General features: G+C 39.6%; 1 protein-coding gene across 2 annotated transcripts in view; it reads right to left on the reverse strand.

Moving 5' to 3' along the window:
• Window positions 1-27,773, reverse strand: part of PCSK5 (proprotein convertase subtilisin/kexin type 5) — a 269,863-nt gene that overhangs the window by 214,366 nt on the left and 27,724 nt on the right. For both annotated transcript variants that reach the window (XM_061355628.1, XM_061355629.1), the window contains exons 2-3: window positions 23,771-23,875; window positions 1,279-1,392 (exon numbers count right to left, since the gene is read on the reverse strand). In XM_061355628.1, the coding sequence (XP_061211612.1) occupies window positions 1,279-1,392; window positions 23,771-23,875 (219 nt within the window). The remainder of the gene's footprint in view (window positions 1-1,278; window positions 1,393-23,770; window positions 23,876-27,773) is intronic.

The raw sequence follows: 27,773 nt of genomic DNA on the forward strand, positions 1-27,773 counted from the left end.
AAAATGGAGACGTGTCAGCTGGAGTCAACTTCCAACTAAATACAACTTTTAACTGATGAATAAAAAACTGTACATGATCTTGCAGCCCAGAAAGCCTGGGCTGCATCAGAAGAAGCAGGACCAGCAGGTCAAGGGAAGTCATTCTGCTCTGGTTAGACTCAACACAGGAAAGACATGGACCTGCTGGAGATGGTCCAAAGGAGGGCCACAGAAATGACCACAGGGATGGAACACTCTCCTCTGAAGAAAGACTGAGAGAGTTGGAGTTGTTCAGCCTGGAGAAGAAAAGGCTCTGAGAAGACCCTACTGTAGTTAAAAGGCTTTCCAGTACTTAAAGGGTGCTTATAAGAAAGGTGGGTACAGACATTTTATCAGGGCCTACTGCAACAGGACAAGAGGTATTTAACTAAAAGAGGGTATACTCAGACTAGATGAGGGTGGTGAAACACTGGAAAAGGTTGCCCAGAGAGGCACTAGATGCCCCATCCCTGGAAATATTCAATGTGAGGTTGGACAGGTCTCTGAGCAACATAACCTAGTTGAAGATGTCCCTGCTTGTTGCAGGGGTTTGGACAGTATGTCCCTTCTAATCCAAATGATCCTATGATTTTATGATTTGCCCCAAGGCAAAATAAGAATATTTTTTAAAACACTGTGAATACAGAAGTTTCACACCAGGCTTTAACTGTGACTATCAGGAAAAAAAGAAAAAAAAATATTTTGCTCAGAAAATATGTAACTCATATCAGACAAGGAACAGCACAAACAACATACTTCAACATTGCAATTGTTCCTTACTAAAAAGAATGTAATTGTACCACTGAACAGGCCATTTTTGATGTTGGAGATAGTGAATTTGAAAACATATTGAAAACATACTCATATTTCACATATTGAAAACAAGTGATTTCACTGCTCTCACAGATTGTACCGAAGTTCCTTCCATTCTTAGTGCTGAAAGTTTATCACAGAATCATAGAACAGTTAGGGTTGGAAAGGACCTTAAGATCATCTAGTTCCAACCCCTCCTCTAATAACTAATTCCCAAGGCATCTTGCAATAGGAAGCATTCATGAATGAATGCATCAATAACTGTTTCCTATTGCAGGGCTCACTGGGAATGCTTTATAATATTTGTTAGGAGTTTGCAGACTCTTAGTCACATAAAAAAAAAAAAAAAAAAACGTTTTTTTTAACATATTTTGCTGTCCCTTTTCAAAATACCACAACAGACAACACAAGCACGAAACAGTCAATGACCTTGCTGTATGTACTTACCATGTACCACATGCTTGGCCACTTGGGATCATTGAAATAAGTGGATTGGGTACCACCAGGTTTATAATCCCTCTTTATCCTTCTTTTAACCACTTGCTGTTGTATCCACTCCACCTGCCAACCATGAAAACATATGGAAAGTGTTAGGGTTCCATGGAGATTATCATGAAATGTGTGAAATCTTGGAAAGTTTCCCATTACCATAGTCCAAGGCATATTTCATGTTAAAGAGTTCATTTTGGCAGTGGGAATGCACAGCTCACCTTGGCATACTGCTCACGAACGAATAAATCCAATTTACTTAAATGTTACAAATACCCTTGAACAGCTACTTACATCCCCTGCTTAGAAAGACTTCATTGCCTATCATCTTTTGAAAGCAATTACATAAATATTTTTTATTATTAGACCAGTGCTTCTTTTGAATTTATAAAACCAGTTGCTTTTAAAAAATACAACAGTATATTACTATGATAAATTAATTTGTGATGCAGTGGTTTCTTTTTATTTCAGTTTTTTTTTTTTTTGTTAAGTCTGTTCCTGAAAACAAAAACCCTCAGAAAAATATTCATTTTGCTTAACAATAACATCTAAATCACCTTCAACACGTGGAGTAAAAGAACCCAAAATTAAACAGTGTTTTTAACAAAGTGACTCTGTACAAAGATTCTCCCACCCAGGAACACCTGGAACTTTTTTTTATACTAAGTACTTCCCTGGAACATACAGCTGGGTACTGAACAACAAACAGGTCAAATTAAATCAACAGCAATAATAAAAAGGAAGCTTGAAATGGAAAAAGAAATATAAGTCTAAAAAATATAATTCTGAAAGTTATATTCTTGTCTGTCTGACATTTCTTCAAAGATTCATGACACATCCAGAAAGGATGACCAAAAGTGCCATCAACCTTAAAGCAGACAGGACTCTGCAGTTATTCCTGAATTAGTTGTTCTAAATGGGAGCTAGTTTCCATAAATGTAAATAATATAAGCTATCCACAGAGAAACTCAAGTTATATTTACACACATCTAGCTTCCTGACAGCTCATATTTCTCCTGAATTGTTTCAAGGGATGTAACTATAAAAATTCAATTCACCTCTCTCCAAGCAAGACAGCCATCTATCTCCTACTAGCAGCCAACTCTGCACCTTTTATTTGTGCTGTTTATGAATATTTGTGTATGCACACAAACATACAAATATATAAAAGAAGTTTACTTTCAACTCACGTATAGAAATTTTGCTTGAGATCCATACCAAGCCTACCTCTACCATAGCACTCTGGGCTCTACTTCTTGGTCAGATAAAAATACAGGAAGATATGCTGAATTCTCCATGACAGGATTCTTAGGACATTCCTTATAGAGGCTGGCAACAAGGCTTCACAGTTTTCTTTATAAAGAAAAAATGAGTTTTTCCCCTTCCCAAGAATTAACTTCAGGTCAAGATCAGAGACCCTGGGCATCTAATTTGGCATTAGGGACTGCTGTACCTCAAGGCTCCTATATGAACTACCAATAATAGAATAATTGTGAGAAGTTTTTGAAACTTCTTTTGCAAAGGGAGCCAGAGAGTGCAAAATATTCAAAGAGCCTGTGCAACACATAAGTTTAAGCAGAACAACCTAATACCATATCTATACGGAGAAATGAAAGGGACTTTCCTCACACATTGCAAAACTCTTTACTAATCACTGTGAAAACATGTCTCCGTTTATTTACTGCCTATTCAGCTGCAAGTATCTGCTGACTGCTAAAAAGACTGAAACATACAGGCAGCATAGTATTTGTGGAGACTGATATATACATACATTGATGCCTCAAAAAACATTCAATTAATTCCTTTTCTCTGTTTCCTTTATTCCAGACAACTTTATCAATAATACTTATCAGACAGTTTAGTCCAAGCAATCACAAACACTGTGTCACTGCATAATACCAGTTTATTTGAACAATAATTTGACACAGAAGAATTTTGTATATATGTGGGTTTTTATGTTCATGCATATATCTGTACAAGAGCTTGTCCCAGCTGAGTTAATCTATAAACCTGTACTATAGTAGGTGGTTAGATTTAAGTGAAATATGGATGATTTTTTTTTTTTATCTTATCTAACACCTTTGTGACTATAGTTCAGATTATGTACATGTTGCAAGGCCTGCCCCTCTTACATGCTGGATGTTGTCCATAATTCCTATTTCTTCAGCTCCTAGCAAATTAAGGAAAACATATGAAACAGTAATTTTGCAGAAGAGCTGTGCAGCTTGCACAATCAACCCAAAGTCAGAAAAGAAAACGTAACTTCTTGTCTTCCCGTAAGACCCAATGACAATTTTATGTATGCATAAAATTACTATAATTAAGATAGCCATTTGATTTTATACAAATACAGAGGGGGATAAATAGCATGTCTGCCTGAGTATGCGTATAGTTCTCTAATGCAGATAGCTCTCTAATGATGGAACCGAACAGGACAGAATAATTCCCGTTGGAAGAGACCTACAACTGTCATCTAGTCCAACTGCCTGGCCACACCAGGGCTCACAAAAAGTTAGCCTATTATTGAGGGCATTGTCCAAATACCTCTTAAAACAGTGACAGGCTTGGGGCATCAACCACCTCTATAGGAAGCTTGCTCCAGTGTTTGACCTCCCTCTCAGTAAAGAAATGCTTCCCAATGTCCAGTCTGAACCTCCCATGGTGGTTTGAGCCATTCCCACACATCCTGTTGCTGAAGAGATGAGCACCCCCTCTCCACTTCCCCTCCTCAGGAAGCTGCAGAGAGCAATGAGCTCACCCCTCTGCCTCCTTTCGTCCAAAACAGACAAAGCTGATGTAAAATACTAGGACTCACTTTGAGCACTACAGATATCCACATCAGTGAAAGGGGGAAGTCAAAATGACCATTCTTCACCAGTGACTGTGCACTGGTAAGAGGGAAACAGTACAGAATGCTCAACAGAGTAACCTAAACTATCACAACATGCGTAATCGCAGTCCTGATTACAGCCTTGTCTGGAAGATTTTTACCAAACACCTTATGTTAAGATCTGCTTACTAATTATTTTTATTCTGAATATGTACTGATACAGACATCTAGGATATAATAAAAAACATCACAGGAAGACAATTTTCTTATCTGAGAAGTTAGTGTATAAAATCTGACTTACAGAAAATATTATTGCTATACAAAAAAACCAACTTATTCCACTGAACAAGTTTTGGAGTTCTTCTGTAGTAACTGAACAGAAAAACTTGCCAGTTTAAGTTAAATTGTACAATGACTGAGTTATATTAATGAACACAAGGTCAAGGCTCAGCAGTTATTTAAGTATTCTGCCATATATTTCCTTTGAGTACTTACTGGTACTCATTCACACATCACTGTCAAATGCCTCATGTATCTTGGATTTGTTTGATTCTGTATGTTAAGAGCTCATTTGTATAAAAATATTTTTGTTTTAAAAGTCTCCACACTTTCTAAGGCTTTTCATTTCTAAGGAAAATCTCTGGAGTAATTGATTACACAGATTCCTATTTCTTGCCAAAAAGAGACTCCATGCAAACAATGAGGTGCATTTTAACATTTCCATAAAGTCACACTTACTGAGGGGGAACAGTGAACATTTTCCCATTGACTTCAGCTTCAAAAGTTCCATTTCCTGAATGTCTAGAAATCAAAGCCAAGCCAGATGGGAGACCAAAATATTTTTTGGAAATCACCATTTCCAGTCTCCTCACTTCAGCACTCACGGGGTAGTTCTGTGCATGATGCAGCTCTTCTTCACAGACCAGCATGGAACAGTGCTATGGCATAAAAGCTGCTCTGAGCTAATTCAAGCCTACCACTCTTTTATACTGCTTAAAGTGCTAAAAAATTATAATGAAATGTTATCTCTGTGTGGAGCAAAACCACTTTATACCATTTTCACTCTCATTGATTCAACAGAATTCTCGGGAAAGGAGCACTATGTCAGTATGCTGCAGTAAGACCTCTTCCAGTATAATAAACTCTGGGGACAAAAAAAGTTCGAAAAATTAAAAAAAAAAAAAAAAAAAAAAAGAAGAAACATTGAAAAAAATAATCCACCAATTTATCAAAGCAGTGTGATTTTTAACAAACACTAGACACCCTTGTGAAAGAGTACTTCTTCATATATACCATGAGAAAATCTGCTTGAATAAATATTTTCAAATTGATTAAAGAATATGTTAAGTCCAGTTCATGAAAATGCCACTACTATAAAGCAGAAATTACAGACAAGATGAAGGTGTAATCCTTCCCATTTTGAGGAAAACAAGCATGGTGAAAAAGCCACTCTAACTCTGAAGTACGTTACGCATTTCATATCAGAATCTAAGATTTTTATGTTGCAGAATTAAACATGAAGGTGTGGGTATTCAGTCTCTGAAGAACAGTTGCTGAAGTTGCCACTCCAAAATGTAATCATAGCTTTTATCCCTTGTACTGCCATAATTCACCTCAATCTGTCCTATGCGTGTAAGAGGAAATTAGAAATTACTGCTCAGATAACAAGAAAACAGGTGCCACAGGAACACTGTAGATTAAAAAGAAAATGACAGAGGAAACTCAGATAGGGAATCTGGAAAGTACTGCCACACAGTGAATCTGTATGGAGCCAGGATGGATCAGCAAAAGGTCCAATGCTCATCTTGTCGAAAGCTGGTACTGAACAGCACTGCAGCACTCCTACCTGGAGTTATCTTAAAGAAATTGCTCTGAGTGAGCATCCTCCCTCCATGTGTGAAGGATTCACACTGCATCTGGTACACTTCATTCTTCACTTGCCTAAAGACCCTCAACACTGACACACATGTGAACAGACCTGGCTGGAAAAGGACATGAGTGAGGCTGGCACTCTCAAGGACAGAAAATGAGACTGTGCTTGGCCCAGAACAGGACATAGGAGAAAAGTCTGTTCTTACAGTTCCTACTCTAGAGGAAAGGGATGCCATCACAGGAACCCTGACAGGTTTGAGAGGTGGGCCTGGGCAAACCACATAAAACTAACAAGGCCAAGTACAAGGTCCTGCACCTGGGTCAGGGCAATCCCAAACATGGGTGTAGGCTTGGCAATGAGTGGATTGAGAGTAACCTGGCAGAGAAGGACTTCAGAATGTTGGTGGATGCAAAACGGAGTATGACCTGGCAGTGTACACTTGCAGCCCAGAAAGCCAACCATATCCTGGGTTGCATCAAAGGAAGCATGACCAGCAGGTCGAGGGAGGTATATTCTCCCCATCTACTCTGCTCTCACGAGAACTGACCTGCAGTACTGCATTCAGCTCTGGGGCCACCAACACAAGAGGGACATGGGGCTGCTCAAGTGAGTCTAGCAGAGGGCCATGAAGATGATCAGAGGGCTGGACTGACTCTGGACAGGCTGAAAGAGTCAGGGTTGTTTAGCCTAGGGAAGAAAAGGCTTTAGTGAGCCCACATAGCAACCTTCCAGTACTTAAAGAGAACCTAAAGGAAAGATGAGGAGGGATTATATCAAGGTTTAACCTCAGCTGACATCTAAGTACCACACTGTCTCTTGCTCACTTCTTTCTGCCCTCCTCAGGGGCATGAGATGATCAGGAAAAAAGTAAAACCAGTGGATTGAGGTAAGAACAATTTAATACTTAAATTAAAAATATTATTATTGATAATAACAACAGTAATACAGAATATGGCAATAACTGTCGTGAAAAGAGAAATAAAAAAGGAGAGCAAGAAATAAAACCCAAGAAAGACAACCGATGCATAATACAACTGCTCACCACCCACTGACCGATGCCTAGCCTGTCCCTGGGCAGTGATTGGCCCCTCGCAGTCAACTGTCCCCAGTTTATATATTAAGCGTGACATTCTATGGTATGGACTACCCCTTTGGCTAGTTTGGGTCAGTTGTCCTGGCTGTGCTCCCTTCTGGCCTGCTGTGCACCTCCTCATTGGCAGAGTATGAGAGGCTGAAAGGTCCTTGACTTAGAGGAAGCACTACCTACCTAACAACAACTAAAACATCAGTGGGTTATCAACTTTATTCTCATACTAAATCCAAAATACAGCATGGTACCAGCTACTTGAAAATTAACAGAAAATTATCCCAGATGAAACCAGGAAAGAATCTTTATCAGGAAGGGTATTGGTAAGGGGCAATGGTTTTAAGGGTGGTGAGGCACTGGAACAGGCTGCTCAGAGAACTTGTGGATGCCACATTCCTGAAAGCATTCAAGGCCAGCGTGGATGAGGCTTTCAGCAACCTGGTCTAGTGGACGGTGTTCCTGCCCCTGGCAGTGGGTTGGAACTGGATGATTTTTAAGGTTCCTTCCAACCCAACCCTTCCAACCCAACCCATTCTTTGATTCTATGTTTCTGTATCTTTTGACAACACTCTTTTTTTACATTTCACATCGTAATGAGGGGGAAAAAAAAAAAAAAGAAGTCAATAAATTTAGGATTAAAGTGCATAGAATATATGAATATCCAAGGGCCATGTCCTGGTTACTGAACAACTGAGACACAAGCTATTACTTAGGAATTCAGAAGGGGTATCCAAGACGGTTGGCACACTTCCTCCTGTCCATGTGCAGAGTCACTCAGAAGTTGGACTATTTGGCTTAAGAAGAATTTTGTGGGTTTTTTAAATTATAATTAAACCACACTATTTTCCTAACCTATCAGTATTCTTTGACTTGCAGTAGCAGCAGCCAGTTTGCAACATAAAAACAGATGAAGACTGTTGGGTAGAGTAGCTGCTGACAGGTCAAGAGCATGGAAAATTATTGAAGGTACCATTTCACAAACTGTAGGGGTCTAAAGCTGCATAAAAAGTCAATGAATCTGGAAGTGCTAAGTGGTGCATTCTTGTTGATTAAAAAAGTGCTTCTTCAGCAAGGGTCAATGACAATCCACAATCAAAGCAGTTGTCATAATTAAGCTACATATTCTGAAAAAAGCAAGATAAAAAAAGAAGCAGCTGTTAGGACAGGGTGTGGAGAGAAAAGCAGAGGAGGAATAAAGGGAGCAGAGAATGCCTGAAATTACCACTTAGGCCCAAAGAAACACATCTTTCACAACAGCAGGGCAAGCTACCACAGTCTCACCCATGGAACAAAGCTGAAATTCATGCACACTTTTCCACCTGATAGTCACAAAAAAGCCATTCAGTCCTGATACAAATTAAGTGGTTTTCACCTACTTTGCCATACCCAACTAATCCATTATAGCACTATAGCCATATTTCTAAATCCATGCGGTTCAATGATCCTGAAATATATCTGTTTAATATCTTAATGAAAATAAGATATCTCATGGGTGGTTAACATACCTGAAAATACCCTTTGTTTTTCCACTGCAACTTCACACCCCCGGAGCTCAGAGCTCTTCACAAGTATCATAGAATCACAGACTCAAGTAGGTTAGAAAAGGCCTTTAAGATAATCAAGTCCAACCATTACTCCAGCACTGCCAAGACCACCAATAAACCATGTCACTGGGGGCCTCATTTACACAGTTTTTGAACACTTCCAGTACAGTGATTCCACCACTTCCCAGGGCAGCCTGTTCCAATGCCTGATCACCTTTTTTGTAAAGAAATTTTTCCTAATACACAATCTAAACCTCCCCTGGCGGAGCCTGAGGCCATTTCCTCTTGTCCTATCACTTGTTACTTGGGAAAAGAGACCGATCCCCACCTCACTACAACCTCCTTGCAGGTAGTTGTAGAGAGCGATAAGGTCTTCCCTGAGCCTTCTCTTCTCCAGACTAAACACCTCCAGTTCCCCCAAGGGTTTGTCATCAGACTTGTGCCCCAAACCCTTCACCAGCTTTGTTGCCCTTTTCCGGACCTGCTCCAGCACCTCAACATCTCTCTTGTAGTGAGGGGATCAGAACTGAACACAGGATTCAAGCTGCAGCCTCACCAGTGCCCAGCACAGGGGGATGATCACTGCCCTGGTCCTGCTGGCCACACTATTGCTGATACAGGACAGGATGCCATTGGCCTTCTTGGCTGCCTGGGCACAAGCTGGCTTGTGTTCAGCTCCATCAATCAGCATCCCCAGGTCTTTTTCCACTGAGCAGCTTTCCAGCCACTCTTCCCAAGCCTGTAGCATTGCATGGGGTTATTGTGTCCTAGGTGCAGAACCTGGCACTTTGCCTTGTTGAACCTCATACCATTGGCCACAGCCCGTTGATCCAGCCTGTCCAGATCCCTCTGCAGAGCCTTCCTACCCTCCAGCAGATCAACACTCCCAACCAAATTGGTGTCATCCACAAATCTGCTGAAGGTGTGGTCAATCCCTTCATCCAGATCATCAGTGAAGATATCAACAGCCCTGAGGGACACCACTAGTGACCAGTCGCCAGCTAGATGTGACCCATTTATCACCACTCTTTGGGCTCGGCCACACATCCAGTTTCCAACCCAGTGAAGAGCACACATATCCAGGCCATGAGCAGCCAACTTCTCCAGGAGAGCACTGTGGGAGACAGCGTCAAAGGTTTTACTTAAGTCCAAATACAACGTCTGTCATCAGCCAGGCGGGTCACCTTTAGCAGAAGGAGATCAGTTTGGTCAAGCAGGACCTTCATTAGCCCATGATGACTGGGCTTGATCAGTCCATTGTCCCACATGTGCTTTATGATGTCACTTAGGATCATCTGCTCCATGACCTTCCCTGGCACTGGGGTCAGGCTGACAGGCCTGTATTTCCCAGGGTCTTCCTTCCTGTCCTTTTTGTAGAGAGGTGTCACACTGGCCAACCTCCAGTCCTCTGGGACCTGTCCACTAGACCAGGACTGCTGACAGATGATGGAGAGTGGCTTAGCAAGCTCCTCTGTCAGCTCCTTCATCACTCCTGGGTTAAATCCATCCAGTCCCATTGACTTGTAGATGTTTAAGTGTCAATATGTATCAGCCTAAAACTGTGCGTGGCAGCAAAGTCTTATTCCTGTTTTAGGAGCAAGACCATGGAGGAATAAGATGGGAGAGTAAAGGGCACAGCCCAGATAGAAATGGGGAGGCACAGTCACTATCCCAGGGCAACTGCTGGGAAGGACAAGCATTACACTGAAATTCTGGAGAAGCTCAGCATGTCTGCTGCTGGCCAGGGCTCTTTTCCACTGGAAAACCAGGGAATAATTGAAGACAGAAAGACCCACATTTTCTTTCCTTTGGGAAGTCTCTTCACATTTTCTATTCATAGGTGCAACTGTAGCAACTGCTGAGTGAACATGGCCACAGTCTCTGCCCAACCTCCCATTTTGTGTGCTGTACCACAGCAGACCAGAGAGCAGCTCGAAATTACAGCATGAACATTGCACAGCAGCTTTGTGGCAGAGTTGAGAACAAGCTCCCGGGAGCCTGGGCTCCTGCCTGGTGGCTTCCAGCAGCACCAACCCCAGCTGTTGTAGCAAAGCATGTCTGCAGCAGTTGGGGATTTTTCCCGTTCTGAGACCTGAAGTGCCCTAATCAGCTCAGATGCTTTAGTTCAGCTTTTGAAATAGCCCAGACTTGGAAAAGTGAGGAAAAATCTTTACTGCTCCAGCTTAAAAGCAACTCTTATGTTTATACACTGCACTTTATAGCCACAGGTCATTCAACTCAACAGCTACAAGGCAACACAATTTGAAAAAAGACCTAGCTGATTATGTCTGCTTAGTACAGTACCTAAAGCTCTGCTTACGCTGTTACAAACAATGCTAGTTTACCTAGTCTTAGGACAGTATAAACATCCAGAATTTCAAAACCACAAAGATTAGTACTAATATCATGCGGAATGCAAACTGATATGTCATAACTCTAACTTAGGCCTAAAACTGTATCTTAATAAACCGAAAGGCTGATGTTAAATCCAGCATCCACTAGGGGATAAATCTTTAAGCTTTCTAAACTTGATTAGCTTTGGAGTCTAACATCTGGCAGTTGAAATATCTTGGGGTTTATGTTTGTGTTACTGTACCAATGATGACAGCTAAAAAAAAAAACCCCAAAACAACAAACAAACAAAAGCCCAAGCCCCAGCAAAAAAAGATAAACCAAAATGGTAGAAATTTCTGATCAATTCTTCTCCTTTCCTTAGGCTACTCCTACAACTCTTGCCATAAATCATTTTAGTCCTTCAGACATTCACGATGCTAATTTAAAATGGCCTTCAATCATTTACTGAATGATTTCTTAGGAAGACAGATCTCTCCCATGGGGTCAAATTCAAATGTAAAAAAAACAGCGTAATTCCAAAGGTATGGATTCAGTCAAGGGTTTGCCATAGTTTCTATTGCCATAGATATTCACTGAGAATTACTGAGAAAGTGAAAGTATTCAATAATTAAGTGATGCATAATACCCAGCAGTGGTACACTGGTCTTGCCAAAGCAAATGTTTCTCCTGAGTAGTGTCTTCATTGACCAAAAACTCTTGAAATTGTCCTCGTATAATATCGCTGCTTTCTACAACGGAAGAAACTACCATCTATTACTTGTGTATTTCCTGCACTTTTGCTTAATGATGCTTTGCCAACAAAGAAATTTTTTACATAAATCTGCCATGGAAAAATTCAGTTACAAAGAACATCCTAAGTACCAAATCAAGTCGTAAGGGAAGTTTGCTGCTATTAAAATACTGATTGTTGCAGCTCTTAAACATCATCACCACGACCTAAAATCATCTGCAGAGCTAGCTGTTAAAGACACATACAGGTAGTCTGAGAAAACACTGCAATCCAACCCCAAGGCAAATGAAAAAAGACTGAAGCTTCTTCTCCTACATTCAGTGGGCTGAAGAAATGCAAACGTTTTTTCAACTGAAGTACTATTCCCACACCTCACGAATCACTGACAGTGCTTCCAGCGGGGCTGCATCTCTCAATTTCTGCAAGTCAGACCACATAAAAGCTGAACTGATGCTTGATTAATGAACCTGCTGGGTACTGCTTTTATTTATTTTAAAGCCCTGGCTGAAACAAGAGCAACATCTCAGTTTTGCAACTCCCAGTTGGTCCCTGTACATGTTCTAACATTGGAAATGTGCAAAGAACATCCATTAGCTATGGATTAATTTATCTGAGCTCATAATTCACAACACTCATCATATTATAAACCGAGTTATTTCCATGGCTATAATTTATGGGATAGGCTTTTCTACTGCATATACTATAGCTTTTCGATCTCCAACCAGACCACTTACATGAGGTTGCAGTGCGGTCTCTGCAGTCTTGCCAAAATTTCTGTTATCTATGTTTATGTAATTTGATAGCAATCTTTATGAGCTATTTTTATGTTGTCTTCTGTAGGGGTAAAAGGACTTTAAAATGACCTAATATAAATGTGATTCTTTATATGAATACTGGCTATGAGTACTCTCTATACCAATAAAAACTTTTTTTCTTCTTACCAAGACAATCCTGAAATGTGCAAACATGTATCTTCTGAAATAGACAAACATAAACTTTGTTTGATATAATCTGGGATGTGCTACAAAAGATGCCTGCTCTTGACAGTGAAAATATTTCAGGAGCTTCAAAAAAATGTAATGGCTTTCACAAACCTTCCTGCTAGTACTATTACTATAGCTCTAATTGTCTTTCCAGTTCCTTTACCTGCTTATAGGAAGGACTGAAAGGCAAAACTGGACTCAGATGGATGAACAACATATATATTATCATCAGACAATGGCTTAAAAATGACCTGACTGCATTCCCACTATTCGCCAGGACAGTGCGGAAGTCAAAAGAGATGGTAAGAAATCTCGGACTCTCACGCAGGTAGAACAGTACAAAATTACCTAAATGTCTTCTTCAGACTCATCAAAGTGTATCCGGCTCATCAAATGACAAGCAAGTTTAAAATATATCTGCACTGAGCAGGGCTGCAAATACTACTGCTGGCTTCCTGCCTCCAAGGCAAGGGAAGCATGTTGAAACAGTAAAGAAAAAAAAAACATTAAAAGAGGAGAAAAAAACACACAAGGAAGTCGTTCTAGGAGACATTTCTAGCTAAGGAAAGGGAAGTTTATGGGTGTTTAGGTCAGAGTTGTGTCCAAACACATATGTTGGTCATCAGACTTCAACCTCACAGTGAGTGAACGTGAATTTGCAATGTGAAATGGCTAGAGGTCAAAGACAGATAACCTCAGATGAAGCAAAAATAGAACATCTTAAAACTTTCTGGAAACTCTCTATTGCTGACAGTGTTTTAATTAAAATTGGAAGATTTTTAAAAGATACACTCTGCTTCAAATACAAATTAACTCTGGTGAGACAATGACCACAGTTGTTTCCTTTTGGTCTGACAGACTATGTGTCTACTGGCAACTGTACTTTGGAGAAAGTTTCTTAGGAACACCCTGGAAAAAAGAAAATGATTTAAAATTCAGAAATTCTGGGTCTATTACACAATCACAAAAATTTATTATAACAGCTAAGAATGAAACAGTGGATTGAGTCTCATTTTGACAAACATACTTAAAAAAGAATTTTTTTATTTGGATCCTTTACAAAAGCAAAGATAAAATGATATTCTGTCCTGTGTAGTTATTTAGAACTTCAGCATCACTGAAAGTGGCAGAGTTTACTCCTCAAAAAAAGGGAAAAAACAATGTCAAACAATAATCTAAGTCAAACACAGCTTATGTAAGCAACAGTCAACACATCAATGGATATGACTGCTTTAAGTGGATTATATGGAAAGGATTCAGAATTAGTGTTTTATTTCACTAAAATGTTGCTTGTATTCATACAACGCTCTGTGTGACATGAAGAGAAATATAATTCAACATAAAATACAGAGTACTTGCTGTGCATTTGCCATTTGCAGTTTTTATTCAACTGTTATCATTGTCCCTGTTTCACAGGTAGGGAGTCAGAAGCATGAATGAGTGAAGTATGATGAAGGCTACACACATTTGAGCAGCACAGCTGTGAACAGGACATAGTTGCTTGACACCTCTCTGAGCCATTAAAATTTGCAGGTCACAGGATGCTGAGGATCTGCTAGAGTGAGCACAGATCAGCCAAGGAAAACAAGTGGTTTTCCAGTGACATTGACATTTTAAATGATCCTAAAAGAAAGAAGTTTGTTATGCACTTATGGTTCGGGGGCGATTCTTTCCCTTTGTTTTGGGAAGGGATGTATTTCTACCTGCCCCTGCCTTTAATTAGTGATGACATTAATAATGCTGTATATGACAAATTATCTATGTGTATCATGACTTCTTGCTGTTCACTATTTGTAATAGCTGGGCAAGGTAACAACTGCTAGCATTAAACATGATTGTCTTGCCTGTCAGAAGCAGTCAGACAGATACATTAAAATGTTGATGCATTACATCAGAAACATACATTGCTGCCAGAAAGTTTTTCAAATGCAAGGGGGGTGGAAAGACCTTTAATCCATTTTTCTATTAATATCCTGCATTAAACCCTCTATGATCAGTATCAGATAAAGCTGGATCTCCTCAGGAAATGGTGTGTAGAGGCTGTTCTGTCACATTCCTAGACAGTCTGCTCTGATATGTTCCTTTCCAAAATGTGTTTTCTTTCAAATCTCCCTCTCTGTCTTCGCTGATATTCTGGCATTCAGCCTTGCAGGATCAGCTTCTTCCAGAATGGTGCATCTTTCCCTGGTTCAAAACTAGGATCTTTATACTTCTTCCTCTTTTGAGTGTTTCTGATATGCAGCAATTTTACTACCCAGTAGCTATCCCTCTGCCACTAGCAATGTAAAGTGACTCTAATGACAGTAGAAGCACACTTTTCTGTGGCCACTGCAGCCATCAGAGCTGCTGTCTTCCGTGGCAAGCTCTTAGAACATAGAACAGAAATAAAACCACTAGTTCTCCTTAACACTTTTTTAATCATTTAATAGCTACCATTTTTCACCTATAAACCCATTTTGCTACCAAAATACACAGGAGCATGTACTGCTTGACTGGAACTGTAAAGAAGCTCAAATGTTATTAACACCTACTAGCATCCATGGACTTAAGACTGTCAAGCAATTTCCTCTGCTTTTATATGTTTATAACTGCTATGGTATCTTATGTCATCCTTATGGCTTTGAATTTCCCACACACAGATTTACCTAAAAAGCTTTTATCATCGTTAAGGTTGAGCAAAGTCCTTTAGCAGCTCCTGAATTGTAAGAATATAACACACTTCTCCTTTTTAGGCTGCAAATTGATCCCCCCCCCCCTTTTTCTTTTTAGCATAGCATTTGCATTTACAAAATAAAGCTGCACAAGCTTATGTGATCTGGCTGCATATATACTGTATGTCCCTCATTAATGGTCACACTTTGAATGAGGATGAGCACTCCCAGCTTGCACGGGGAGAGTCAACCAGGCAAATGTGCCATTAAGCAAGAAAGGAACAACCACGCGTTTAGAAATTCTGACGGAGATGCTCAGAAAACCTTATCTCAGAATAGAGAGATTTTAGAAAGCATTTAGCTAACTCAAGGTACACAAGATGAGCCCAACAAGGGCTAATTAAGTTAGCTACACAGCATGCTCCGTATATCTTTCACACTCTCATCAAAATCGGCTGTGACCTCCACTAGTCCTTGCTCAAATCAATTTCCAGTTGAAAACTCCCATAGCATGCTGGAGTGCATGCTACCCAAATAATTTCTCCAATATTTACCTCCATAGTTGTGATGCGGAAGTGCCCTCTCATGACACAATGGATGGACAGAGGATTTTTCCTCCTTGCTTTTGTTATTTCATTAATGTACAGTCAACTTTGGAATTAGGATATGCTAAATTTGCACTTAGATCTAGTAAAACGTTTTTCTGAATTTGTCTATTGTTGGGATTAGCACTGCAGCTCCAAGAAACCTCTATCTGCACAAAAAACTGTGACTGTTATCACAGATGAACAGGTCAGGTTTCGTTTTTAAGATATCTAAATACATTTTTGTGTTGAGATTCCACTAGTGACAGGGAACAGAAAACTGCACAAAAAAATGCACAAAACTCCTTTCCCCAATTTGCCCTCAAATTCAAGAAATTTAAGAGGTATGTCACATTTTGAATCTTATCTCGAGAATGTCATACTGTACAGCACTTTCAGAGCAGAAGCATCTCCTGAAGGGTGTTTTCCTCTCCATTATTCCTAAAGAACATTTCTGTGTATTTTTGAAGATTCTGAAACAAATTTTCTGAAACAAGATCTAAACTACAGTCACCAATAGTGTCACTGATGCTAACCTCTACGTGTCAAGACATGTTTACTAGAAAGAGAACATTTTAACTGCAGAACACATGCTATGAAGCAAAAATCAAGGAGTCCTGTTGGCATGAGCCCCAGTTCACCAAGTGCAAAAAACTAAAAGAACATGATTTCTCAAAAGAAAAATCCCCCATGTATTCAAAGAGCTTTGAGCTAAAATCCAGCTATTTTATTTTATTTTTTTTTTAAGACTTATTCTGTTCAAGATACATGCTACTCTGCAAAATTCAGTTGTTTTGGTTTTGTTGTTTGTTGGGTTTTTTCCCTCTTGATAGAAGAAAAAGGACCTTGGAAAGACCCAAGCCGTTGCACATACGTAATCTTTTGCTTTTGCCTCTCCAAAATCAGAAGGGTCCAAGTACACCAAAACCAAGAGGCCGATGAAATCTGCCTCATTTTAAATATTCTTGGCTCAGAAGATTTTAGCTACTTCTCTGAAAGATGGCTTGAGTCCTTGCCTGCTTCTTCAGAGTCAGCCAACACCCTTCCCTCATTGACCATAAAGTACAGAGATGATACAAGCAGCTCTACCACAATCTCTATAAACTGTTGAGTTCTGGAACAGGGTATTTGACAGCTGGTCTGACACTGGGCTTCTGTGATGTTGCGATAACTTGACAAAAATGGTGAGGCAATGAAGTTTTTCACAGCATACTACTGGAAAAAGTCTTGACCCAATTCCTTGCCATCCTGTGGTCTTTCAATTTCCCTGCGCATCTCATTACCAGATTAACAAAATAACGATATGAAAACAGCAAGAGAATGCAATCATCCTGAATAATGTTTTTTTCATTCCTCAAACCCTTTGCTACACTAATTAGGAAGTGAGCCAGGCAAAACCTCTCAACTAATCTCCAATTCTTGCTCAAAAGTTAACAGTGAGATTGGCATTGCCAAGGAGTACTGTAAAATCACTTGGCAAGCAGAAAATTGGAATGTTCTGAAATCTAGTACTTCTTCATAATGCACATCCAATTATTGATGCTGAGGGGACAAAACCCCTTTAAGGCAGGTGCTAGCAACTGGGATAACCATGATGAAAGGGAAATGTAAGCACAGGTAATCAAACACATAATTTATTTCAAGAAACACTTCCTTATTCCCCAACTGTAGACATTTTTCTTTTCTAAAATTATATTACATTGAACTCCTATTGGCCATTTTTCTGCTTTTAGCAGAAAACATCAAAAGGTAATTCCTTTTAGAAAGAAGCTTTAGTGATTTATTTTTTGAGAGTCTCTTTAATTACTAATAGAAAAGTCAGCTATCTCATTAATATAGTAATAGAATTAGACACTAACAAAGCTTTTATTCTTCACAAATAAACCTCAGTCCTATTAGTTACAATTAACTTCATTAAGTATTTCTACCTATCATAGATAAATGAAGAGAAATTACCATTATATGACAAAATTTGCTGACTGACAAACTGTTACCTCCTGTTACAGCAGCACTGGGTTTGGCCAGTACAGTATAAGTGGAAGGTCACATATCTGGACAAGTTCCTGTGTGATGTACTCTAGGTTACCCTGCTCTTGCTGGGGGGTTGGACTAGATGATTTTCTGAGGTCCCTTCCAACCCTTGGGATTCCATGATTCTGTGATTCATGTAATACTGTCTGAACATGCTATGGATTAAGCCTTCATTTTTAGATTACAGTCAGCCAAGGTTCAGCTTTGAGTTAGTTTTATATCAGCTACAGATCACACACAGTTTCATATGCTAAAAGGAAACAGCAGATTTTAGGCTGCTATTCCTCAGAACTATTAGGCTTCTCAAGTGTTTAAGGTATTGTATTGGCGGAGACAAGCGAGAAACCTGCTACAAAACATGGTCCCAATTCCACTCCAATACTGTTCCGCTCACCTGGATTTCTCACTGTGGTTTTCCTCTAGGTCTAGGTATATTGCGAACTGCAGTCTAGCCCATATTTAGTCACAAATGAAAATAAGTCTGATGCAGTCTCAGCATGGTAAAATTATTCTCAGTTCCTGCTGAAGCAACAGAAAATTTCCAGGAACTTTTGCTGATGGAGAATGTATTTTAAGCTAAAACTAATGTATCAAGCACCCCTGTATGTACAGATTTCAATCACCATCAAGCAAACAAAACCAACCAATGAACTTCTGAGAACTTTACAACAACATGACAAGCCGTTGCAACAACACTAATTACAGCAGAGTCTAATGCAGTGAACAGCAGCTTTGTACCTCAAAAACCCTGAAAACAGATCCAAACTGTAGGACTATTTGCTCATGTTTACATGAAACTTTTTAATACTCATGAGGCAGGTGCTAAAGGGAGACATTGCTATGCCCTCACTGTGATTCAGTTCATGTTCTAACTCACCCAGCAACAGGCTCCTTGGAAATAGCAAATCTGATTCTTGTTGTTAACTAAGCTAAAGATGGAATGATTGCTCACGTAAAAGCTTTCTGAGGCAATTAAGAAATGGTCTACAGTGCTAAATGTTGTACTACTTCATAACTAACTCAAACCTCCAGTCAAACTCTGAACATGGAAACAGCATGACAGTTCCTATTATTTTGCAGCCAAGTAGAGCAGTATTGATTCTCTGTCCTCTGAGTGCTTGTACAGATTACGGCTACCCAGGCAGGCACCAGTAACTCACCTGGTCCCAGTGTTTAACTGTTGTGTCATTCTATTTGGCTAACAAAATCTTTTTGTTCACTAATGAGGTTTAACAACTTAACACTTGCTATTGCCAAAATGAAACACAACTTTATCCAAAAAAACATTCCCACCTGAATTTCTCTCAGTTCAAAGTCCATGACACTGGCCTTTAAAAGCCCAGGGTTTTACTACCATAATAACATTCTTTATTCCTGCTGAATTTCGTGCCCCCTACATTAAATCCAAATTGTTCAAACCTTTACTTTCTCCTTACTCAATGTCATATTGCAATTGTGGAACATTTAAATTCATAATAATTGGAAAACACAATTTGTTGATGATATTTTTAGCACTGAAAACTTTAACCCTCATCTCTATTTGCAATTAACAGTCTGATCCAGAGTGATAGAAATTATTGTTTGCCAAAGGCATGCTCCAAAAGTCATGGCATACTCTTTGCCAAAGCAAGACCATCACCTTGTGGTGAAATGCATCTTTTCCCCTACTCCTTTGACAACTAACTTCCATATCAACCCAGGATATTATTTGGCAATATGAACTGGTGTAACTACATAGCAACATAATGAAATTGTACTTAAGATGCTGCAAATTCTGCTTCCCTTCGCCCTCTCATAAACATCCACAACATTGTACTAGTAAGGACAGAATTCTGGCATTACTTTCTCTGAAGCAAGCCCACATCATCTGGTGCTGTCTCATCAAAAGTATGCTTACAGCATTTTACATGCTGCTACCACCAGTTCAATTCAGCTTGTTATAGCAAAAATAAGCATTCCCTCCCTCCCCCTCCTACCATGGTACTATCATTTTTCTAACACCAGGTCATACAGATCAGATCTGTGTGTGGTTAGGTCAGGCCGGGGAAGATGTAAATGTCTGGAGTAATGTTTCCTTAGGTATTCTGATTCTGTAGCAGTGGTGACAGAATCTTCAGCAAAATCCTGCTCGAGCAGGGTATCTTGCTGAAATCTGGAATTTCTTATTTCAGTGGAAGGGAAACTGTAAATCTTTCGATTTCTTAAAGGTAAGTGAATCAGGAGTTCGAACCACGAATAAACCTACCTGAAATTAATTAAAATTTTAGAAAGATGAGATGTCATCTTAGATGAAATTGATAAACAAACACTAATGCTACAAATGTTTTCCCTGTTAGCAAATGTGACACTTTAGAGGAACATGTATTATTCTTCCAGGATTATTGCTTTGCCATTTATGCTACTTGATTCTGTGGGATTTTTTCACTATGTAAGTCACAAATTTCATTATCACAGCCCTTGACTACAAACATACAGTGCAGTATAAAATGACAGCTTTCTCATTTATACTGTCCATTTAATGTCTATGTATTATTGTCATGTGTAGGCGCTTTGACACTGATACTTCATCGGAACTGCAATCTCTTTAGTGACAGAAAAACTCCACCCAATTTTCCCTATGCTTTGTATTGATGTAAAGTCTGACTTACAGACTGAGGTTGCAATCACTCTTCACAGATTTTTCTACTTTGTGACCTTTCATTTCACACTGCAGCAAACTCAGAAGTGCACCATAGTTCTTTATTCCCACCCTTGGAAATACTGTAATAGTCTGATTTCAACAGAGGACCTACTTAATAGTTGAATTAGAGCTTCAGGATATCTTCCACCTATGGAATGATTCTGTCCATCTTCTTCTCCCTTGTTCTTGGCTCCTGCTCCCATTGTTTCATGCATTGCAGTGTCACCAAAATTACTTTGCTGAGGAAACTCTATGAAGCTAAAAAAGGCTCTTAATTCATGATACAGTGCTTTCATCAACCCCTGCAAAGGCCAACCACAAGCAGTACATCAGCTGGAGAGACCAGAAACCCCTGTAACAGATTTAATTCAACTCTTAGCTTTGATGCATAGTACTAATCTCTGCTTAGAATCCACAAACTTCTTTTACTTCTTCGCTTTTTCTACCAATACAAATGAAACATCAGGTACAGGCCTAGAAGAGAAGCTATGAACAAAGCTATGTTTTGAATTTTCTACAAGAAAATCTATGTTACAGACATTAATGTCATCTGGCTACTCTTCCTCTAACTACACAATACATTTCCTCTCTAAAAGACCAACACATAGCATTGGCAGGCAAGGATGTGGATGATAATGGACAAAATTGTGTTACAGTGTATATCCTTTATCTTTTCATCTAAATACAGAGAGTAATGTTTGGTTAATGCTGAGAAAATTGTCAAAATGTGTAATCTATATGTCTTCAGTTTATATTTCTTGTTTGATCTATTCATATGGTTTATGACAACGTCAAGAGACTCTTCCAGAAGAAAAAAATCAAAGATCTTCAAAGCAATTCATTAACTGAAATCCACAATAGCATGATTTTATATTACCTATATAGCTTTCCCTGTGCATTCACACAGTGAAATCAAACACTATCCACATAAGTAGTTTAGAAATACCAGATTTCATAATGATTCTTCCATTATAAGCAGGTTATTTACATAATGAATTACCACTCAATAAAAATTCCATGATTTAAAATTTCATAAAGAGGCAAATCAGTGATGCCTATCTAAAGCAAGCCCAGAATAAGTTAATTGTGTGTGCATGTCACATAGAGTGGATTTTAAGCATTAAGTAAACTACCATTAAACGATTTGGAAAGTAAACAAATCTCAGTGTTCTCCTGTTCACAAATACACATATCATCTAATTCACTGCAAATACTGGCATTAGATACAGTCACTCATAAATAGAATAGATATAGTACTGGACCTTTAAAACTCTCAAAGCCATGCAATGTGCCTTATTTAAATGAAACCTTTTTATAAAAAAAAAAGGTCCAGCTTACATAATACAATTAAATTTCCTGTCTGCTTTAATAATCATTAAATGTTACACACTCTGAGGACAAACTGGCCTTTATTCTACAAATATCTGTCCATACATTGACATGTTTGCAGCCACACAAGAATTCCCAAGCTCAGGCTCCGCAGAGTAGTCACAAAGTCAATCACAAACACTTTTGACAGATCTAGGTACTAGACCATCAGTTTCTCTTTGGGTATAGAATTATTAACAGGGTTGAGTACACTGCACAACCTCCACCACAGCTTCTCAATATTAAGGTGGTATTTAACAATGATTCACAAATTCTGCACCAGTGACAGTGCAGACTGGGGACAAGACCTAAATGGCGTAACATGGAAAGCACTGGAAAATAAATGATAGTCCTGATTTTCTGCTGTGTTCTGCCCTAGAGTCTCTCACAATTCTGGCCAAAGTAGTCTGGCCTGGGTGCCAGAGGTGCAGAAGGGGTGTCTGGAAGCTGGGTGTAAAGTACATACATGCATGTGAACTGGTGCATTTGTGTGTAAATCACTCTACCTCTGTGCATTCCAGAAGACTGATGGGGATTCAACACTTCCCCTTCCTTTTGCAGTATCGCTATTCTAAGTGCAGTGCTTGTGGTTAGAATGGGGGTCTTCGAACTTGTCAGAACAGAGATTTGGGCCCTCACCATCTAATCCCCCAAATATATTGCTCAGCAGAGCTGCTCGTGCTCTTAAAAGATTAAACAGTTCAGCCGAATCAACACAGGGGCAAACAGGCTTTGTGGGCCTTTCCCTAGTCTTGTCCTATCCTCAAGAGGAACTTCAGTCCTAAATACAGCTTTCCAGACTGCAATGCTCAGCTTCTATACCATGCATCTACAGTATTCGAACTGTCTTTTACTGACAACTCTTACTTCTCATAAAATATTTTTCAAGTAAAACCTGTCAAATCCTTCACAGACAGCAGTCATCATCCAAGGACTTAAAAAAAACTTGACTCAGCTATCATCACTGAAAAACACCAGGGACTTGGGGGCTTGCTGGCGAAACTGGGTTGCATAAACAGCATAAAAAAGCTAATGTGATCTTCTCCAAACATTTTTTCTAAAAGAAAACGAGAAGCAATCCAATCCAACAGTCCGTGATAAAGCTTCTAACCACTGAAATTAAAGGATTAAAATAAAAGTGTGCCTTGGGTACAGACACAAGACAATATTATACTTAACTACAAATCAGTAATTAAATTATGTTTACAGTATAGTATATATTCCAAAGATGTGACACCATTTTTCAAACAGTTCTTAAAATGATGATTGACAGGAACTATCAAAAGGACCACAGAAAAAAGCATTCTAATTGTAATCCCTCTTACATCAATTCCAGAGGAAGACCAGAAAATGGCAAGAGAAAATTTGCTCTGAACACTGTACTATCCCACACAGCTCACCTTCATTCTGAAAGCTGGCTGATTTACAGAGATCTGCAGACATGAGTATTACACATGTGGTTTTGCAGAGAAGCACAGCACAGTGATTACTGCATTAACACAATTCCTGTACTCCTCCATGAATAATTCTGGACCTTATGTTCCAACAATAGCACAAACGGAATAGCATGGTACTGTCTTTCGTTTGTTTTAATGACAAGCAGAACCCTAGCAAACAGATAGTGTGTCAGTTCTTGTAATGCTATATGCCATTCAGGTGCAAGTCCTCTGGTATGACATTTCATATAAAAAATGCAAAGGCTTTTGCATCAGACACATATGTGGATTTTCTTACCTTTGGTTCCATCGAAATGAAGCTGTGGGTACCTCTACTTGAGAGAACTGACCTTTTAATTGTTTTACTATGGTAGAAGTGGTAGTAATCTTTCAGTGTTCCAATCTGTAAGGGGAGAAAAAAAAAGAGGGGGAGATTTAATTTATGAAAACCAGTTTTCTGCTTTTCATTTCTCTAAGTCTATAAATTATGTAATTTCCTGTGTGCTGAAATGTTACTTGAACCCACTGATCATCTTTCAAAAGAAGGACATATGATATGAAATGGATGGAGTGTCCTTGAGGCAGTAACTGCATAACCAAAGATTATAATTGAGCTGCTTAGTCTGTCTGTACCTACCTTTCTAATGTTTAATTTATATGCAGTACTTTAAGTAATTCTATATCAATCTATATCCAAACTGTCTTCAAATGGCAAGTATAAAAATCATCAAATGTCTATATGGTTATTAAAAAGCATTCCATCTAGTTTGCATAAGGAAATGTACTGTAAAATGCACTACATTTGGTTATTTATATAATTAAATTATAAAAAGCATGTTCACAGCATCAGACTATACAACAGGAATAGACTTCACTTTCTGCCAAATGCAGGCAAGAAAGAAGAAAGAAAAACGGAAATGGTAACTTTACAGCATAATGTCTAAGTCAAACTACAGAATCAATTCATGCAAAACTGCAAAAGTCACAACAGTACAATAAAAATACTCCTTGTTCATTCCATCAGTAAACAGCAGAAATGTAAATATTCAACTTATACAGCCTTCACAATTTGACAAAGAAATTTTAATCTCTAATACCTAAACATTCATAACCTGAAACTTTGTTCCACAAACCTCTAAGGAAACATTCATCCTCCTTGTCTTTAGGGAGAATTTCTCTCCACCCTACTTGAAATCTGACTTTATTTTGCACTAATGTGCTAGTTTTGGCTGGTATGGACTATGTTTTGGATTTGTGCTGCAAACAGTGTTGATAACACAGCGATGTTTCAGTTACTGCTGAGCAGTGCTTACACAGGCCCTTTCTGCTCCTCACGTCACCCCACCAGCAAGGAGGCTCAGGGTGCAGAAGTCGGGAGGAGACATAGCCAGGACAGATGACTCCAACTGACCAGAGGGATATCCCACACCATATGGCATCATGATCAGCATATAAAGCTGGGGAGAGAAGAAAGGGAAGGTCTTTTGGAGTGATGGTGTTTGTCTTCCCAAGTAACTGTTACATGTAATGCAGCCACACTTTTCTGGACATGACCGTGGGAAGTGGTGAATGAACTCTTTGGTTTGCTTTGCCTGTGTGCACAGTTTTGTTTTCCCTATTAAACTGTCTTTATCTCAACTCATGAGTTTCCTCACTTTTAACCTTTTGATTCTCTCCCCCATCCTATTGCAAGGGGCGTGACCAAGTGGCTCTTTAGTTGCTAACTGGGGTTAAACCATGACAACTGCAAATTTTGTAAGATACACAGTAATTTAAAGTTCCTCAACGATGAACAAAAAGGGGATAATTAAGCTTGCAGTTATTTCAAGTCAAAACTCAAAGTGACCTCAGGAAACAGGCCTGGTTTTGCAAATAATCTCAATGACATCACCAGAAAGGACACATCAACACTCAAAAACTCTAATCTTTCAAAACCCTGCAGTATTCTAAAATATTAATCCCAATCTATGTAGTTGATCCATCAATATCTTCACTTCAGGAAGAATTACGTGTCTTTATTTTAAGTCAAATACAAAAACATTCAGTAAAATGAGTTGGTTTATTATAAATTAAACAGGATTTGATTTGACTAAGATTAACTGAAGTATATTAGTACTGCCATAATAATTTTCATGCTGCCTTCTCTTTGAAAGACACCTCCAGCTGAAGTGGTGCAACTCTGTACTATGGATGAGCCCGTTCTCACTTCCCCATGTGCATGCTCATGAAGAAACCATAAACACATATGGGGAAATCTTCTTTGGACACCTCAAAGATCTGCAGGATCCTGAGCCTTCTGGGGAGTCCCTGCCAACTGGAAGCTAACCAGTGTTATTCCGACCCACCCAAAGTGCATGAGGGAAGACCCAGCAAACAACAGACCATTAGTCTAACCTCAGTTCCTGGAAAAATTATGAAGATCATAATGGGTACTACTGAAATGTATTTAAAGAATAATACAATCATCAGGCACAGACAACATGGGTTCCCAAAGGAAAACCATTTAACTAATCTGACACCCTTTTATGATAAGGTCACTTGCCGAACTGGATGTAGTTTTTTGGATTTTAGTGAGGATCTGATACTGTCCCTCACAGAATCCTTCTGGACAAATTGCCCAGCTGTGGGATGAGCAGGTTCATAGTGTGTGGGCTGAAGAACTGGATGAACGACAGGGCTCAAAGGTTTGTAGTGAATATGGCTACATCTGTCTGGCAGATGGTCACCAGCAGTGCTCCTCAGGGCTCAATTCTAGTCCCAGTTCTGTTTGATATATTTGTCAGTGATTTGGAGGCTTGAGTTTGATGTATCGTTAGTAAGTTTGCTGGTGATACTAAACTGGGAGGTGCTACTGACCCCCTTGAGGGACAAGAGGCTTTGCAGAGGGATCCAAATAGACTGGAGCACTGGACAGTGATTAAAGAGAAGAAATGTAACAAATCAAAATGCTGTATTTTGTACCTGGGACAAAATAACACCAGGCACAAGTATAAACTGGCAGAGGAGAGGCTGGAGGGCAGCCCTTCAGAAAGGGCTCTGGGGGTGCTGGTTGACACTGAACAAACTGTGAGTCAGTGGTGTGTCCTGGCAGCCAAGAGAGCAAGCTGCACCCTGAGGTGCATCAAACGCAGCAGAATGAGCCGATCAAAGGAGGTGACTACCCTGCTGTATTCAGAGTTGTGCAGCCTCACCTTGAGCCCTGTGTGCAGCTCTGGGCCCACAGTTTAAGAAGGATGTGAAGGTCCTTGGATGCACCCAGAGGAAGGCAACAAAGCTGGTGGAAGGGCTGAAAGGTGCATCCTGTGAGGAGCGGTCGAGGGCTCTGGCCTTGTCTGGTTTGGAGGAAGGGAGTCTGAGGGATGAGCTCATTGCTCCCTACAGCTTCCTGAGGACGGGAAGTGGAGAGGGGGGTGCTCACCTCTTCTCCCTGTGATCCAGGAACAGGATGTGTGGGAATGGCTCAAAGCTGCACCTCGGGAGATTTAGACTGGGCACTGGCAAACATTTCTTCACTGAGAGGGAGGTCAAACACTGCAGCAGGCCTCCTACAGAGGTGGTTGATGCCGCAAGCCTCTCAGTTTTTAAGAGGAACTTGGACAATGCCCTCAGTAACAGGCTTTAACTTTTGTGAGCCCTGGTTTGGTCAAGCAGTTGGACTAGACGTTGTAGGTCCCTTCCAACTGGAATAGCCCATTCTATTCTACTGCATCACTTTTGTCTACATTCATTGAGTTTATTCTCAATTTAACAGCCTGTATCATGTTGAGTGTCCCTTAGCATCATACTACTGTTGCTCCATTTTTTAACTATTTTATTTATATGAGACACTGAAATCTAGTGTTAGGGTTAGCACCAGTAAAAGTGATGGCATACTTCCCTGAGACAAAGGGATGTAATTAATCACTTCCTGGACATTTCATGGACTTACCAGTAGCCTCAAAGACGGTTGATGTGCTAACTACGTAAAGTGATGCTACTCTTGCTCCTTAAAGCCTCAGAGACCACTAAAGTATATATTCACCATATCAGAGTATTCTGCAAAGGTTACAGACCTCTTATGGACCTTCCTGTCTTCAGAGTGAACTAAAAACCTACTGCTTGGTGTGCATGTGTGTGTGTCGGTACACAAGCACACATTACTGAAAAGACACAGCTCGAACAGGTAACTGTATTTTACCCCTACACAGAACTGCGTAAATAGAAAGGCCATAGTCTAGGGAAAGTAAACATACAGGTTTGTGCTACACAGATCTCAGTATCACCCACTTCTTAGTGGTATGTACTAGTTTGAGGATCTTAAT

This window comes from Neopsephotus bourkii, unplaced genomic scaffold (assembly GCF_033783945.1).
Source record: "Neopsephotus bourkii isolate Nb327-2 ecotype Australia unplaced genomic scaffold, CSIRO-AGI_Nbou_v1 NB_816, whole genome shotgun sequence".
Classification (NCBI taxonomy): domain Eukaryota; kingdom Metazoa; phylum Chordata; class Aves; order Psittaciformes; family Psittacidae; genus Neopsephotus; species Neopsephotus bourkii.